The sequence below is a fragment of the Bombina bombina genome, chromosome 3, assembly GCF_027579735.1.
Source record: "Bombina bombina isolate aBomBom1 chromosome 3, aBomBom1.pri, whole genome shotgun sequence".
In the NCBI taxonomy this organism is placed as follows: domain Eukaryota; kingdom Metazoa; phylum Chordata; class Amphibia; order Anura; family Bombinatoridae; genus Bombina; species Bombina bombina.
In genome coordinates, this window is record NC_069501.1 from 988055189 (window position 1) to 988073911 (window position 18723).

The following is an 18723-nucleotide window of genomic DNA, read 5'->3' on the forward strand; positions in this document are numbered from 1 at the left end:
TACGCAGAACTACCTTGTCTGAATGAAAAATCAGATAAGGAGAATCACAATGTAAGGCAGATAACTCAGACTCTTCGAGCCGAGGAAATCGCCATTAAAAACAGAACTTTCCAAGATAACAACTTGATATCAATGGAATGAAGGGGTTCAAACGGAACCCCCTGTAAAACATTAAGAACTAAGTTCAAACTCCATGGTGGAGCAACAGTTTTAAACACAGGCTTGATCCTAGCTAAAGCCTGACAAAAAGCTTGAACGTCCGGAACTTCTGACAGACGTTTGTGTAAAAGAATGGACAGAGCTGAAATCTGTCCCTTTAAGGAACTAGCGGATAAACCCTTTTCTAAACCTTCTTGTAGAAAAGACAATATCCTCGGAATCCTAACCTTACTCCATGAGTAACTCTTGGATTCGCACCAATATAAGTATTTGCGCCATATCTTATGGTAAATCTTTCTGGTAACAGGCTTCCTAGCCTGTATTAAGGTATCAATAACTGACTCAGAAAAACCACGTTTTGATAAAATCAAGTGTTCAATTTCCAAGCAGTCAGCTTCAGAGAAATTAGATTTTGATGTTTGAAGGGACCCTGGATCAGAAGGTCCTGTTTCAGAGGTAGCGACCAAGGTGGACAGGATGACATGTCCACTAGATCTGCATACCAAGTCCTGCGTGGCCATGCAGGCGCTATTAGAATCACTGATGCTCTCTCCTGTTTGATTCTGGCAATCAATCGAGGAAGCATCGGGAAGGGTGGAAACACATAAGCCATCCCGAAGGTCCAAGGTGCTGTCAAAGCATCTATCAGAACCGCTCCCGGATCCCTGGATCTGGACCCGTAACGAGGAAGCTTGGCGTTCTGTCGAGACGCCATGAGATCTATCTCTGGTTTGCCCCAACGTCGAAGTATTTGGGCAAAGACCTCCGGATGAAGTTCCCACTCCCCCGGATGAAAAGTCTGACGACTTAAGAAATCCGCCTCCCAGTTCTCCACTCCCGGGATGTGGATTGCTGACAGGTGGCAAGAGTGAGACTCTGCCCAGCGAATTATCTTTGATACTTCCATCATTGCTAGGGAGCTTCTTGTCCCTCCCTGATGGTTGATGTAAGCTACAGTCGTGATGTTGTCCGACTGAAACCTGATGAACCCCCGAGTTGTTAACTGGGGCCAAGCCAGAAGGGCATTGAGAACTGCTCTCAATTCCAGAATGTTTATTGGTAGGAGACTCTCCTCCTGATTCCATTGTCCCTGAGCCTTCAGAGAATTCCAGACAGCGCCCCAACCTAGTAGGCTGGCGTCTGTTGTTACAATTGTCCAGTCCGGCCTGCTGAATGGCATCCCCCTGGACAGATGTGGCCGAGAAAGCCACCATAGAAGAGAATTTCTGGTCTCTTGATCCAGATTCAGAGTAGGGGACAAGTCTGAGTAATCCCCATTCCACTGACTTAGCATGCACAATTGCAGCGGTCTGAGATGTAGACGTGCAAAGGGTACTATGTCCATTGCTGCTACCATTAAGCCGATCACCTCCATGCATTGAGCTACTGACGGGTGTTGAATGGAATGAAGGACACGGCATGCATTTTGAAGCTTTGTTAACCTGTCTTCTGTCAGGTAAATCTTCATTTCTACAGAATCTATAAGAGTCCCCAAGAAGGGAACTCTTGTGAGTGGAAAGAGAGAACTCTTCTTTTCGTTCACCTTCCATCCATGCGACCTTAGAAATGCCAGTACTAACTCTGTATGAGACTTGGCAGTTTGAAAGCTTGAAGCTTGTATCAGAATGTCGTCTAGGTACGGAGCTACCGCAATTCCTCGCGGTCTTAGTACCGCCAGAAGAGCACCCAGAACCTTTGTGAAGATTCTCGGAGCCGTAGCCAATCCGAATGGAAGAGCTACAAACTGGTAATGCCTGTCTAGAAAGGCAAACCTTAGATACCGGTAATGATCTTTGTGAATCGGTATGTGAAGGTAAGCATCCTTTAAATACACTGTGGTCATGTACTGACCCTTTTGGATCATGGGTAAAATTGTCCGAATAGTTTCCATTTTGAACGATGGAACTCTTAGGAATTTGTTTAGGATCTTTAAATCCAAGATTGGCCTGAAAGTTCCCTCTTTTTTGGGAACCACAAACAGATTTGAGTAAAACCCTTGTCCTTGTTCCGACCGCGGAACCGGATGGATCACTCCCATTAATAAAAGATCTTGTACGCAGCGTAGAAACGCCTCTTTCTTTATTTGGTTTGTTGACAACCTTGACAGATGAAATCTCCCTCTTGGGGGAGAGAATTTGAAGTCTAGAAGGTATCCCTGAGATATGATCTCTAACGCCCAGGGATCCTGGACATCTCTTGCCCAAGCCTGGGCGAAGAGAGAAAGTCTGCCCCCCACTAGATCCGTTCCCGGATCGGGGGCCCTCGATTCATGCTGTCTTAGGGGCAGCAGCAGGTTTCCTGGCCTGCTTGCCCTTGTTCCAGGACTGGTTAGGTCTCCAGCCTTGTCTGTAGCGAGCAACAGCTCCTTCCTGTTTTGGTGCAGAGGAAGTTGATGCTGCTCCTGCTTTGAAATTACTAAAGGAACGAAAATTAGACTGTCTAGCCTTAGGTTTGGCTCTGTCTTGAGGCAGGGCATGGCCTTTACCTCCTGTAATGTCAGCGATAATTTCTTTCAACCCGGGCCCGAATAAGGTCTGCCCTTTGAAAGGTATATTAAGCAATTTAGATTTAGAAGTAACGTCAGCTGACCAGGATTTTAGCCACAGTGCTCTGCGTGCCTGAATGGCGAATCCGGAATTCTTAGCCGTAAGTTTAGTTAAATGTACTACGGCATCTGAAATAAATGAGTTAGCTAACTTAAGGGCTTTAAGCTTGTGTGTAATCTCATCTAATGGAGCTGATTCAAGTGTCTCTTCCAGAGACTCAAACCAAAATGCTGCTGCAGCCGTGACAGGCGCAATGCATGCAAGAGGTTGCAATATAAAACCTTGTTGAACAAACATTTTCTTAAGGTAACCCTCTAACTTTTAATCCATTGGATCTGAAAAGGCACAGCTATCCTCCACCGGGATAGTGGTACGCTTAGCTAAAGTAGAAACTGCTCCCTCCACCTTAGGGACCGTTTGCCATAAGTCCCGTGTGGTGGCGTCTATTGGAAACATCTTTCTAAATATCGGAGGGGGTGAGAACGGCACACCGGGTCTATCCCACTCCTTAGTAACAATTTCAGTAAGTCTCTTAGGTATAGGAAAAACGTCAGTACTCGCCGGTACCGCAAAATATTTATCCAACCTACACATTTTCTCTGGTATTGCAACTGTGTTACAATCATTCAGAGCCGCTAACACCTCCCCTAGTAATACACGGAGGTTTTCCAGCTTAAATTTAAAATTTGAAATATCTGAATCCAGTTTGTTTGGATCAGAACCGTCACCCGCAGAATGAAGCTCTCCGTCCTCATGTTCTGCAAATTGTGACGCAGTGTCTGACATGGCCCTAATATTATCAGCGCACTCTGTTCTCACCCCAGAGTGATCACGCTTACCTCTTAGTTCTGGTAATTTAGCCAAAACTTCAGTCATAACAGTAGCCATATCCTGTAATGTGATTTGTAATGGCCGCCCAGATGTACTCGGCGCTACAATATCACGCACCTCCCGAGCGGGAGATGCAGGTACTGACACGTGAGGCGAGTTAGTCGGCATAACTCTCCCCTCGTTGTTTGGTGAAATATGTTCAATTTGTACAGATTGACTTATTTAAAGTAGCATCAATACAGTTAGTACATAAATTTCTATTGGGCTCCACTTTGGCTTTAGCACATATAGCACAGATATCTTCCTCTGAATCAGACATGTTTAACACACTAGCAAATAAACTAGCAACTTGGAAATACTTTTCAAGTAATTTACTATAATATGAAAACGTACTGTGCCTATAAGAAGCACAGAAAAAGTTGACAGTTGAAAATTAATAAACTGAAAAGTTATAGCATCAAGTCTTTGTAAAAAACACAATTTTAGCAAAGGATTGCTCCCATTAGCAAAGGATAACTAACCCTGATAGCAGAAAAAAAAAAAAAATACAGAAATAAACGTTTTTTTATCACAGTCAACTACAATCTCACAGCTCTGCTGTGAGTGATTACCTCCCTCAAAACAAGTTTTGAAGACCCCTGAGTTCTGTAGAGATGAACCGGATCATGCAGGGAAGACAATAAACTTCTGACTGAATTTTTTGATGCGTAGCAAAAGCACCAAAAAAGGCCCCTCCCCCTCACACATAACAGTGAGAGAGATCAGTAAACTGTCATAAATTAAATAAAACGACTGCCAAGTGGAAAAAAATAGTGCCCAAAACATTTTTTCACCCAGTACCTCAGAAAATTAAACGATTTTACATGCCAGCAAAAAACGTTTAACATTAATAAATTGAGTGTTATTAAAAAGCCTGTTGCTAGTCCCTGCAAATTAGGCTAAAGTTTTATGCATACAGTATAATTCCAGTGAAGTGCCATTCCCCAGAATACTGAAGTGTAAAATATACATACATGACAGCCTGATACCAGTTGCTGCTACTGCATTTAAGGCTGAGTTTACATTATATCGGTATGGCAGAATTTTCTCATCAATTCCATTGTCAGAAAATAATAAGCTGCTACATACCTCTTTGCAGATTAATCTGCCCGCTGTCCCCTGATCTGAAGTTTACCTCTCCTCAGATGGCCGAGAAACAGCAATATGATCTTAACTACTCCGGCTAAAATCATAGAAAAACTCAGGTAGATTCTTCTTCAAATTCTACCAGAGAAGGAATAACACACTCCGGTGCTATTATAAAATAACAAACTTTTGATTGAAGGTATGAAACTAAGTATAATCACCACAGTCCTCTCACACATCCTATCTATTCGTTGGGTGCAAGAGAATGACTGGTAATGGCAGTTAGGGGAGGAGCTATATAGCAGCTCTGCTGGGTGAATCCTCTTGCACTTCCTGTTGGGGAGGAGTTAATATCCCATAAGTAATGGATGATCCGTGGACTGGATACACTTAACAAGAGAAACAACATATAAAGCAAAATTGATCAAATTCCTTAAATGACAGTTTCAGGAATGGGAAAAAATGCCAGTGAACAAGCTTCTAGCAACCAGAAGCAAATAAACAATGAGACTTAAATAATGTGGAGACAATAATGACGCCCATATTTTTTAGCGCCAAAAAAGACGCCCACATTATTTGGCGCCTAAATGCTTTTAGTGCCAAAAATGACGCCACATCCGGTAACGCAGACACTTTTGGCGCAAAAACGTCAAAAATGACGCAACTTCCGATGACAAGAACGACGCCGGAAATAACAAATAATTTTTTGCGCCAAAAAAGTCCGCGCCAAGAATGACGCAATAAAATTAAGCATTTTCAGCCCCCGCGAGCCTAACAGCCCACAGGGAAAAAAGTCAAATTTTAAGGTAAGAAAAAAATTGATTATTCAAATGCATTATCCCAAATAATGAAACTGACTATCTGAAATAAGGAATATTGAACATCCTGAATCAAGGCAAATAAAAGTTTAAACACAAAAATTTAGAACTTTATATAAAAGTGCCCAACCATAGCTTAGAGTGTCACAAAAATAAGACTTACTTACCCCAGGACACTCATCTACATGTAGTAGAAAGCCAAACCAGTACTGAAACGAGAATCAGTAGAGGTAATGGTATATAAGAGTATATCGTCGATCTGAAAAGGGAGGTAAGAGATGAATCTCTACGACCGATAACAGAGAACCTATGAAATAGACCCCGTAGAAGGAGATCATTGAATTCAAATAGGCAATACTCTCTTCACATCCCTCTGACATTCACTGCACGCTGAGAGGAAAACCGGGCTCCAACCTGATGTGGAGCGCATATCAACGTAGAATCTAGCACAAACTTACTTCACCACCTCCACAGGAGGCAAAGTTTGTAAAACTGATTTGTGGGTGTGGTGAGGGGTGTATTTATAGGCATTTTGAGGTTTGGAAAACTTTGCCCCTCCTGGTAGGAATGTATATCCCATACGTCACTAGCTCATGGACTCTTGCTAATTACATGAAAGAAATAGACATTTTGGGTTTAAAGGAAAGAGTAGAGATGAGAGTAGAGAAGTATTGTTGATTATAAAGATTAAGGGCAGAATAGTATAAGTTCAAGATGAACTTGTAGTAAAGAAAGTCAGCTGAACTCTGAGATTTTCTCCAGTGTCTCCAGATTCTATACAACCAACCAATTCAAGAAAAGTATTTCCTTTTGTTTATAACAACTTGTACATCTATGTGCTCAACCTGCAAGCTTGCAAAATTCAATCACTCCAATTCCCCATCCTATATAAGATTAAATAAATTCATTTGTATACAGATACAAGATAAAGATCATCTCAGTACTGTCTTTCCCAGGTTGCCTTAAAAGACCAGTCAACACAATAGATTTGCATAATCAAAAAATGCATGATAAAAAGACAATGCAATAGCACTTAGTCTGAACTTCAAATGAGTAGTAGATTTTTTTTTCCTGATAAATCTCAAAGTTATGTCTATTTCCACTTCTGTATTATGAGACAGCTATCAGCCAATCACAAACGCATCTATGTATATTCTGTAAACTCTTGCACATGCTCGGTAGTAGCTGGTGAATCAAAAAGTGTAAAAATGTTAATGAAAGTAAATTGAAAAGTTGTTAAAAATTGCCTGCTCTATCTGAATCATGAAAGTTTAAATTTTGACTTAAAGGGACAGTCAACTCAAAATATTTTATTGTTTAAAAAGATAGATAATCTCCTTTTTACCCATTCCCCAGTTTTGCACAGCCAATATGGTTATATTAATATACTTTTATCCTCTGTGATTACCTTGTATCTAAGCATATTGTGACAGCCCCCTGATCACATCACTTTTTATTTACTATCTATTGACTTGCATTTTAGCCAATTAGTGCTGTGTTGTGCACAACTCCACGGGTGTGAGCACAAAAGTTATCTATATGTCCCACATGAACTAGCAGTCTCCTGTTGTGAAAAGCAAATACAAAAATCATGTGATTAAGAGGCTGTCTATAGTGGCTTAGAAACAGGCAAAAAATTTAGATGTTTAAAATGTTTTATATGGTATATTAATATAACAATGTTGGTTATACAGAGCTGGGGAATGGGTAGTAAAGGCGTTATTTATCTTTTTAAACAATAGCAATTTTAGTGTTGACTGTCCCTTTAAGATTACTTTTATTATTTTATGTATAACAGTCTATTATACCTAAATTCTACAAACCAGTAAACTGAAACACTCTCAGTTAACCAGTGATGTCACTAATCATGACTCTGGAATACTGCAATCATTCCTGCTTTTATTATCTCCAGATACGGACATATACGGAAGTACTAGCTACATTGGCTTTAGAGAACACTCATGCAAAAATTAATTCATATTGACCCTTGTGTGGCAGAATCCCATCTGAAAAAAAGCATTACTGGTCTATATACTAAAATGACAAATATTGATTCATCATCCCAATATAATTTAAATTACCGGCTCATGCATAAGAGAAAATTAAATATATTCCTGTCCATTTCATTCTACATTATTATTTATATTGAAAACATTTTTAAGACAAGGAAATGCGAAGACTCTCATTGTCTTTTAGTGTTGTGTTTCTTACTCAATATAATTTTGTGTGTCTGAACTTCAGCTTTTAAACACGGAAAGGACAATTTCAAAATATTATATTCACAAACATCACAGTCTATGAATAAAACCTCACAGTCTATGAATAAATCAATTGTCAACTCTCTTTTAGATGTAATCTTTATATGGAAATTAATGTAGCAAGACAATGGGGTCAATGTATCAAGCTCCGTGTGGAGCTTGATGCCCCGTGTTTTAAGACCGCTGCTCCATAACCTGTCCGCCTGCACTGAGGCGGCGGACAGGAATCAACCCGATCGAATACGATCAGGTTGATTGACACCCCCCTGCTAGCGGCCAATTGGCCACAAATCTTCAGGGGGCGGCATTGCACCAGCAGTTCACAAGAACCGACAGCATTTATCGATGTACAGCGGACATGATACGCTACATTGTATCATGTCCGCTTGCACTTAAATTGACCCCAATATGTCTAATATTTACCATTTTCTGTAACAGATGAGTAAGCAGAAAATGAATACATCACATTTCCACAGTATTCCTCATAGCATTTAAATGATAAAGTTGCATTTTCTAAATAGGACTTCAACATTCTAAGACTAAAAGTAGTGGGAAAATAAGCAAAGTTACATTAATTTAGCTAGTCCAGAAACCTCTTATATACCGCACCCAACTCATATTTCAAAAGAAGTGAATTAAACTGGTTAAAAACATTCATGTTAAATAAGAAAAAGCTAAAAACAAGGAATGTGCAATTTCAGCTGGGTCACAAGCTGTATGAGCCCTTACATTATCTTATCAGCCAGGGGAAATAACACACCAAACCACTAAACACAGCAATATATTAAATAGCAACCACATATTATGACATTTAAATATTGGAAAACATATTTAACCCACAGACTGCCAGAAAACTACTTAGAGGGACATTGTACATTAGATTTTTCTTTGCATAAATGTTTTGTAGATGTTCCATTTCTATAGCCCATCTAGTAGTATTTTTATAAAAATGTATAGTTTTGCTTATTTTTTAAGAACATTGTGCTGATTTTCAGACTCCTAACCAAGCCCCACAGTGTCACATGTATACACACGTTTACAGACTCCTGCAAGCTTCTGTTTAGGTTATCTGTCTTTTCATATGCATGGAAGGGGGGAGGTGGGGAGTGTCTGCTATTTTTATTTACACAGCCCCTTTCAGTAGGTGTTTCAGACTACCTCATTAACAGTGCTAAACTAGGAGCTCCTAAGTAAGTTTTTAAAAAGTTTTATAATGTATTATTAGATCAGTATCTGTGCATATTCTTGTTTATAGTAGTGTCTATTGCATGCAGTTATATGAAAATTGGTGTATACTGTCCCTTTAACCTTGCTCTAAAGCATTACTGTTGGAGAAACTAAATAAAAAGCCACATATTCTTAATGGCTTACAAAGACATAAAATCCCCACTGGGAGGAACAAGTATACTTAGCAGCAAAGAGGTGTGTAGATGCATAAATGTGAATCACACAACTCGCAATATGGCCGCACAAAGACTCAGCAGGCACTAGCACCATATTGTACACACAGCGTCACACTCTCCTCATTGCACAGTTACCAGCAGACCTCACAGCCTGCGCAGCAACCACTCGCAGAAAAACAAAAGCATGATACATACATGGAATTGTCTTTGTACAAGCTATAAACCCAGAGAGACGTTGCAGACAAAGCTATTTCAAAATGAGCATGCACTAACTCTCCTACATAGCACAGTGACTACTCCTCCTTACTATACCTGTGAAAAAGAGAAAGCAACAGCTCTGAGTATTTGCTATACACCCTGTTTAATGTCATATTTAATAAGCAGTTGCAGATGTCTCAGACCTACCGGCCGGCGAATGAAGAACAACGTGATAGCGCCAACAATGGGAACGTCTCCTATTAGTGGTTCAAAGATAACACGAAGCATCCCATGCAGCTGTCAGACAAAGGAAATTACTTTACTGATAATATATAGGATATATGGGTAGAAATAGATTTTCCATTTTTATAAAAAAAAACACACACACCTTAGAAAATCACTACATTTACATAACCAATGTCATATCTGGCTCTCTTACTTGTACACCCTTTAATCCAGCTTTACAGAAATATTTCTTCACCTCCACGTCAATTTCTATGTCTCCAACATAGCTGTAAGAAAAAGTAGTTAAAAGACCAGTAAATACAGTAGATTTGCATAATTAACAAATGCATGATAACAATAAAAATGCAATAGCACTTAGCCTGAACTTTAAATGAGTAGTAGCTTTTTGTCTGACAAATTTCAGTTTCAATTTCAAGTTATGAATATTTCCAACTCCCCCTGTATCATGTCATAGCAATCAGCCAATCAAATATGTATTCTGTGAATTCTTGCTCAGTAGGAGCTGGTGACTCAAAAAGTGTAAAAATATAAAAAGACTGTGCACATTTTGTTAATGGAAGTAAATTGGAAAGTTGTTTAAAATGGCATGCTCTGTCTGAATCATGGAAGTTTAATTTTGACAAGGTACACATCTAGCATACGAGAGCTGGGTATGGAGAGCAGCATATGATAGCTGGGTATGCAAGAGCTGGGTAAGCAGAGAGAGCAGCAGTGCATGAGAGCTGGGGAAGCAGAGAGGGCAGCAGTGCAGGAGAGCTGGGGAAGCAGAGAGGGCAGCAGTGTATGAGAGCTGGGTAAGCAGAGAGGGCAGCAGTGCATGAGAGCTGGGTAAGCAGAGAGGGCAGCAATGTATGAGAACTGGGTAAGCAGAGAGGGCAACAGTGTATGAGTGCTGGGTAAGCAGAGAGAGCAGCAGTGTATGAGAGCTGGGTAAGCAGAGAGAGCAGCAGTGTATGAGAGCTGGGGAAGCAGAGAGGGCAACAGTGTATGAGTGCTGGGTAAGCAGAGAGAGCAGCAGTGTATGAGTGCTGGGTAAGCAGAGAGGGCAGCAGTGTATGAGAGCTGGGTAGGCAGAGAGAGCAGCAGTGTATGAGAGCTGGGTAAGCAGAGAGAGCAGCAGTGTAGGAGAGCTGGGGAAGCAGAGAGGGCAGCAGTGCAGGAGAGCTGGGGAAGCAGAGAGGGCAGCAGTGTATGAGAGCTGGGGAAGCAGAGAGGGCAGCAGTGTATGAGAGCTGGGGAAGCAGAGAGGGCAGCAGTGCAGGAGAGCTGGGGAAGCAGAGAGGGCAGCAGTGCAGGAGAGCTGGGGAAGCAGAGAGGGCAGCAGTGCAGGAGAGCTGGGGAAGCAGAGAGGGCAGCAGTGCAGGAGAGCTGGGGAAGCAGAGAGGGCAGCAGTGCAGGAGAGCTGAGGAAGCAGAGAGGGCAGCAGTGCAGGAGAGCTGGGGAAGCAGAGAGGGCAGCAGTGTATGAGTGCTGGGTAAGCAGAGAGAGCAGCAGTGTATGAGTGCTCGGTAAGCAGAGAGGGCAGCAGTGTATGAGAGCTGGGTAGGCAGAGAGAGCAGCAGTGTATGAGAGCTGGGGAAGCAGAGAGAGCAGCAGTGTATGAGAGCTGGGGAAGCAGAGAGGGCAGCAGTGCAGGAGAGCTGGGGAAGCAGAGAGGGCAGCAGTGCAGGAGAGCTGGGGAAGCAGAGAGGGCAGCAGTGTATGAGAGCTGGGGAAGCAGAGAGGGCAGCAGTGTATGAGAGCTGGGGAAGCAGAGAGGGCAGCAGTGCAGGAGAGCTGGGGAAGCAGAGAGGGCAGCAGTGCAGGAGAGCTGGGGAAGCAGAGAGGGCAGCAGTGCAGGAGAGCTGGGGAAGCAGAGAGGGCAGCAGTGCAGGAGAGCTGAGGAAGCAAAGAGGGCAGCAGTGCAGGAGAGCTGGGGAAGCAGAGAGGGCAGCAGTGCAGGAGAGCTGGGGAAGCAGAGAGGGCAGCAGTGTATGAGTGCTGGGTAAGCAGAGAGAGCAGCAGTGTATGAGTGCTGGGTAAGCAGAGAGAGCAGCAGTGTATGAGTGCTGGGTAAGCAGAGAGGGCAGCAATGTATGAGAGCTGGGGAAGCAGAGAGGGCAGCAGTGTATGAGAGCTGGGGAAGCAGAGAGGGCAGCAGTGTATGAGTGCTGGGTAAGCAGAGAGAGCAGCAGTGTATGAGTGCTGGGTAAGCATAGAGAGCAGCAGTGTATGAGAGCTGGGTAAGCAGAGAGGACAGCAGTGTATGAGAGCTGGGTAAGCAGAGAGAGCAGCAGTGTATGAGTGCTGGGTAAGCAGAGAGAGCAGCAGTGTATGAGTGCTGGGTAAGCAGAGAGGGCAGCAGTGTATGAGAGCTGGGTAAGCAGAGAGAGCAGCAATGTATGAGAGCTGGGTAAGCAGAGAGAGCAGCAGTGTATGAGTGCTGGGTAAGCAGAGAGGACAGCAGTGTATGAGAGCTGGGTAAGCAGAGAGGACAGCAGTGTATGAGAGCTGGGTAAGCAGAGAGGGCAGCAGTGTATGAGAGCTGGGTAAGCAGAGAGGGCAACAGTGTATGAGTGCTGGGTAAGCAGAGAGAGCAGCAGTGTATGAGTGCTGGGTAAGCAGAGAGGGCAGCAGTGTATGAGAGCTGGGTAAGCAGAGAGAGCAGCAGTGTATGAGAGCTGGGTAAGCAGAGAGAGCAGCAGTGTATGAGAGCTGGGTAAGCAGAGAGAGCAGCAGTGTATGAGTGCTGGGTAAGCAGAGAGAGCAGCAGTGTATGAGAGCTGGGTAAGCAGAGAGAGCAGCAGTGTATGAGAGCTGGGTAAGCAGAGAGAGCAGCAGTGTATGAGAGCTGGGTAAGCAGAGAGGACAGCAGTGTATGAGAGCTGGGTAAGCAGAGAGAGCAGCAGTGTATGAGAGCTGGGTAAGCAGAGAGGGCAGCAGTGTATGAGAGCTGGGTAAGCAGAGAGAGCAGCAGTGTATGAGAGCTGGGTAAGCAGAGAGAGCAGCAGTGTATGAGTGCTAGGTAAGCAGAGAGGACAGCAGTGTATGAGAGCTGGGTAAACAGAGAGAGCAGCAGTGTATGAGAGCTGGGTAAGCAGAGAGGGCAACAGTGTATGAGAGCTGGGTAAACAGAGAGAGCAGCAGTGTATGAGAGCTGGGTAAGCAGAGAGGGCAACAGTGTATGAGTGCTGGGTAAGCAGAGAGGGCAGCAGTGTATGAGAGCTGGGTAAGCAGAGAGAGCAGCAGTGTATGAGTGCTGGGTAAGCAGAGAGGACATCAGTGTATGAGAGCTGGGTAAGCAGAGAAAGCAGCAGTGTATGAGAGATGAGTAAGCAGAGAGGGCAGATTGTTGTATGAGAACATTGGGCGGGTTTGTGGACTCTCCCCACCAAGAAATAAAGGAATTGATCAGGTATGAAATAAATTATGGTTTTCTTTCTATGGAGATGAGGGTCAGTAGGAGGGTCCATGAAAATCCTTACTTGTGGAAACTAATACCTAAGCTGTGGAGTCCACAAAAAATAGGTGGGACAAAAAGGAAAAAAAAGGCAGGCACTTATTTACCAGAAACTATAGCCTGCAGAACCTTCCTGCCAAAAGTTGCCTTGGCCTAGGCAAAAATATCAAATTAATACTATTTGGTGCAAGAGTATACAAACAACCGTGTTGCAACCTTGCAAATTAGTTCTTCTGATGCCTCAGAAAAGATTCAAATGAGCTGTAATACGCAAAGTCAGTGACTGTCCTGTCTCCTTGAAAACTCTTTGAAGATAAAGCAACAGAAGTTGCCTTCCAACCCTTATGCTTACCTTAAAACAAGTAAACTGGCAGACTGCCAAAAGTCTATTATTAGCCCTTAGACAAAATCTTATGCCCAAACTAGAATATGAGCAACCCCCTCCATGGCTAGGGCACTGCAGGTACCCACTAGCTAAATGATATCGACTACTGATATAGAATTGTCACAAGATAGTAAAGCTCATGAGGTGAACTAACCTTCTTTGTAAGGTTAATCTAAGGTTATTTTTTTTTTTTTTTTTAAATAACTAAGTAGTTCATAAAGAAATAGAGGGAGCTGAAGAACTCAAATAACGTCAGAATAAATCTGATAAATCCTAATCTGGAAACGGAGAAGTCTCAACATTTGTAAAGCTTTTTTAGGTCCAGAAAAGGCCTGAACATCTCCTCCCTCCATGCATGCAAAAGATATAATGCAAACTGTGACCTAAAACGGTCTCACCTTTAAAGGATAACACTGAAAAACCTCAAGTCTACTTGTGAAGAAAGCCATATCCTTGCATAAACGCAAAAGATCTTAATGATTGCATCACAAAATAAAAGGAAAAAAATACTGTTTCACAACAAGGTGACACCTCCAAATAGATGAACAACCATAGATCCCCTTGAAAGAAACTGAATGGATAGAGCCTTTCATCTTCCTCATGGATCTTGAAATCATAGGAAGGAAACTACAACTCCTAGGTATTTCTCACTTGGGCTGGGGATCACACCCAGGTTTTGAAGTGTTAGCCCTGTGGTTTAGTGGTAACTAATTTGGTTATGTACCTTAAAGGGACAGTCTACCATAGAATTGTTATTGTTTTAAAAGATAGATAATCCCTTTATTACCCATTCCCCAGTTTTGTATAACCAACACAGTTATATTAATGTACTTTTTACCTTTGTGATTACCTTGTATCTAAGCCTCTTCTGACAGCCCCCTGATCACATAACTGTGACTGTTTATTATCTATTGTCTTAAATTTAGCATTGTTTTGTGCTAGATCTTAAATAACCCCCTGTGCCTGAACACAGTGTTATCTATATGGCCCACGTGTACTTTCTGTCTCTTTGTGTTGAAAAGAGATTTAAAAAGCCTGTGATAAGAGTCAGCCCTCAAAGGCTTAGAAATTAACATATGAGCCTACCTATGTTTAGTTTAAACTAAGAATACCAAGAGAAAAAAGCACATTTAATGATAAAAGTAAATTGGAAAGTTGATTAAAATTAAAAGTCCTATCTGAATAATGAAAGTTTAATTTATACTAGACTGTCCCTTTAAAAAGATCCAATAATGTGAATCAGAAAAAAAAATAACAGTAACCTTAGATTCCCAAGTAATATGCCCTGAAGTGAGACTGAACCTTCACAGTCCTAAAGGCATAACTTGAAATAATCCCTAAGCCTATTTAGTATACCCTAATTAAAAGGTGGCTAAACAAGCATGAGTAAAGTATACATTAGCACTACAATTTAGGTTCAACAATTACTGCAGTATACCTTAGTACTGCACTACAGGTTTGAAGCAGTTACTGCGACATAGCTGGGAACTGCAATAGAAAAGTTAGAGGTACTGCAGAATACATTAGAACTGCACTACAGGCATAAATATTTACTATGGTATGTCAGAGAACTGCAACATAGGTTCTAAACGGTTACTGTGGTATACATTAGAATTGCAATACCGGCTTAAAGGGACAGTTTACACTAACATTGTTATTGTTTAAAAAGAGAGTTAATGCCTTTATTAACCATTCCCCAGCGTTGCACAACCAACATTTATATATTAATATACTTTATTACATTTAAACCTCTAAATTTCTGCCTGTTTCTAAGCCACTATATACAGCCTCTTATCACATGCTTTTGTATTTGCTTTTCACAACAGGAGACTGCTTGTTCATGTGGGCCATATAGATAACATTGTGTTAATTCACAAGGAGTTATTTAAGTTAGCACAACACAGTACTAAATGCAAGTCAATAGATAATAAATTAAAAATTATGTGATCAGGGGGCTGTCAGAAGATGCTTAGATACAAGGTAATCACAGAGGTAAAAAGTATATTAATATAACTGTGTTGGTTGTGCAAAACTGGGGAATGGGTAATAAAGGGATTATCTATCTTTTAAAACAATAAAAAGTCTATTGTAGACTGTCCCTTTAAATAGTTACTGCAGTATACACTGGAACTGCAATACAGGATTAAAGCAGTTTCTGTGGTATACACTGTAACTGACATACAGTATTAAAGGGACAGTGTAGTCAAAATTAAAACTTTCATTATTCAGATAGGACTTGTAATTTTAATCAACTTTCCAATGTACTTTAATCATCAAATTTGCTTTGTTCTCTTGGTATTCTTATTTGAAATCAAACCTAGGTAGGCTCATATGCTAATTTCAAAGCCCTTGAGGGCTGCCTCTTATCACATGGTTTTTAAATTCCTTTTCCCAACAAGAGACTGATAAGTTCATGTGGGTCATATAGATAACACTGTGTTAATGCACATGGATTTATTTAAAGGGTCATTATGCACTCAAAATTTCTAATAGGTAATGGATACATTTAATATCAATTAGTTAATATGTCCCAATGTAATCAAAAACAGATCATTAAAAAGCGGTAAATTTAAAATTTAGACTTGCACAATCACCCTCTGTCCGTCGCCGTACTGCTCCTCCTTCATAGAAGGGCAGAGCTAACAAACAGTATACTAACGCCTGCATATCGTCTATTGACCAATAAGATCGCATATGCTAATTGTCGGATGAAGTTTCCCCTTTCAATATGCGCATGCGACAGCCCTTACGTGCACAGCTCGCCCGTGTAGGACATTGTTTGCCGCATGCGCATTGAATCCCAGATTGACTCACTGGCATACAACGAACGATACATGTCCCATACAATGATGGCAATACAATTTGGGTGTATGTCTTTGCAGCTCTTATTTTTTGAAGCTGATACTGATTGAATTCCAGATTGACTGACCCGCTGTGACAGAAACTGTTTAGCATAATGCATGTGAATGAAGTGCAGTTTTTTCATATGTACACCTACTTTTCATATGCAGAGTGTGTACATATGAAAAAGCTGCACTTCATTTACATGCATTACGCTAAACAGCTTCTGTCACAGCGGGTCAGTCAATCTGGGATTCAATCAGTATCAGCTTCAAAAAATAAGAGCTGCAAAGACATACACCCAAATTGTATTGCCATCATTGTATGGGACATGTATCGTTCGTTGTATGTCAGTGAGTCAATCTGGGTTGGGAAACAGCATCTGGTGCTTGGCTTGTGTTCAAAGCCAGTTAACAGAGTCAGGTCCCACAATCAGTGCAGCGCAAAAATGAGGAATTATACACGGCAGCGCTTATGGACGCCGTGCACAGTGCTTCAGGTGAGCTGACGTCACCGCCATTTAGCATGCGCTCTTCATTAACGGGTCTCGGTCGCGCGCATATGGAAGTGCGGCCGAACGTATTCCTCTAAAAAGCAAGGGCTTGGAAAGTAACCCCAAAACAGTAAAGATCGGATTAATATAAACTATACTAGCCTTTATTTTTCATAGATAGAAACAGCTACACTATATGATCGGTACATGCCCCATACAATGCTGCAAAGAAAATATGGGTGTATAATGTCCCTTTAAGAGTTAGCACAAGACCATACTAAATGCAAGTTAATAGATAATAGTCACAGTCATGTGATCAGGGGGCTGGAAGAAGGTTTTTAGATACAAGGTAATCACAGAGGTAAAAAGTATATTAATATAACTGTGTTGGTTATGCAAAACTGGGGAATGGGTAATAAAGGGATTATCTATCTTTTAAAACAATAAAAATATCTATTGTAGACTGTCCCTTTAAAGCAGTTTCTGCGGTATATACTATAACTGCAATACAGGATTGAAGAAATTACTGCGGTATACACTAGAACTACAATACAGGATTGAAGAAATTATTGCGGTATACACTAGAACTGCAATACAGGATTGAAGAAATGACTGCGGTATACACTAGAACTGCAATACAGGATTGAAGAAATTACTGCAATACAGAGTTTAAGCAGTTACTGCGGTATACACTAGAAATGCGCACAGATGTTTATAGTTACTGCTATATACCTGAGAACTGTAATATAGGAGCATATACATTCCATATAATCTTAAAACAGTTACTGGAACACATAAAAGTGAGCAGTATAAATACTTCTTACTGAATACAGTAAAATAGAGAATTAAAAAATTGGTAGCAACCAATGTATGGAACCTTTAGCTATAGCAATATGCAGACACAGTAGCATAGTTATAGTAATTTGTAAAACAAACGTATATAGATGTAGAAACTCAAATCTGAGGATATACCCACAAAAAGGTCCAACCCAGGGAAAACGGTAACAATTTGCTCCCTTATAACAGCACACAGTGCCAAAGGCACAAATTAACTTTTATCACAGACTAAATGGAGATATGGAACACAGCAGGAAACTATCACATTAAAAAGTACATCTATATACTAAGGTGAAGAGTTATGCGTTAGGAAACAAGTGAATTCATAGGAGGACAGACTTGCCCGGCATACATTTAGAAAACACAGTAAATTGTTATAGCACAGAAGAACAGTAAGGATCTCAAATGCAATATAGACTTACTTGTAGTGGACTTATTAGCACCGTATAAAGTTATTGTACCTAAAGTGCACCCAAGGTGGACTAAGTGGTACAGCTAAACTGTATTTCCTATAACCCATATAATAGAGAAAGCGCAAGACCAAGGTATTAAGTGGTCATTCAATTCTTGTCCAAAAAATGACATGGGGATATACAGATAATATAAAGAGACTGTATAACGGATTCCCCTATGCTCTCTGCATAGGATCTTACCCCCAACAGCTTCTTCTCCAAAGACAGTGACTGAGCCCACAGTAAAGAAAAAACAAAACAGTAGAACAATGAAAATGTTAACAATGTGTGCAAGATAAACCGTTATATCATGCCAAATAACCCCCTAGCTCCTGGTACCCCCTTCCGTATAACCACTCTTATAGATATGTGCAACTTCATAGAAGTATGGCTGTCACCAGAGTTAAGAAATGTAACGGGTAATTGCGTGCAAAGAGCCTGAAGACAGTAAATCTTCTTAACCATCTCTCAAGAAATTGCTTACCCTAAACCCTAACCCTGGACTCTTTCCATTATAAAAAGAAATTAATTTATCAGGTAAGTTCTTACATAAATTATGTTTTCTTTCATGTAAATGGCAAGAGTCCATGAGCTAGTGACGTATGGCATTCTTTGGATATTAAACTACTTTCTTGGAAAGTGTTGTTCCTTTTGGCTATCTCTTCTGCTAGAATAGTTTCTGAATTGTCTGC

At 41.1% G+C, this 18723-nt stretch overlaps 1 protein-coding gene across 1 annotated transcript in view; it reads right to left on the reverse strand.

Moving 5' to 3' along the window:
- Positions 1-18723, reverse strand: part of ESYT1 (extended synaptotagmin 1) — a 215890-nt gene that overhangs the window by 110627 nt on the left and 86540 nt on the right. Inside the window, exons 5-6 of the mRNA XM_053708110.1 lie at positions 9778-9850; positions 9546-9635 (exon numbers count right to left, since the gene is read on the reverse strand). Coding sequence (XP_053564085.1) covers positions 9546-9635; positions 9778-9850 — 163 coding nt within the window. The remainder of the gene's footprint in view (positions 1-9545; positions 9636-9777; positions 9851-18723) is intronic.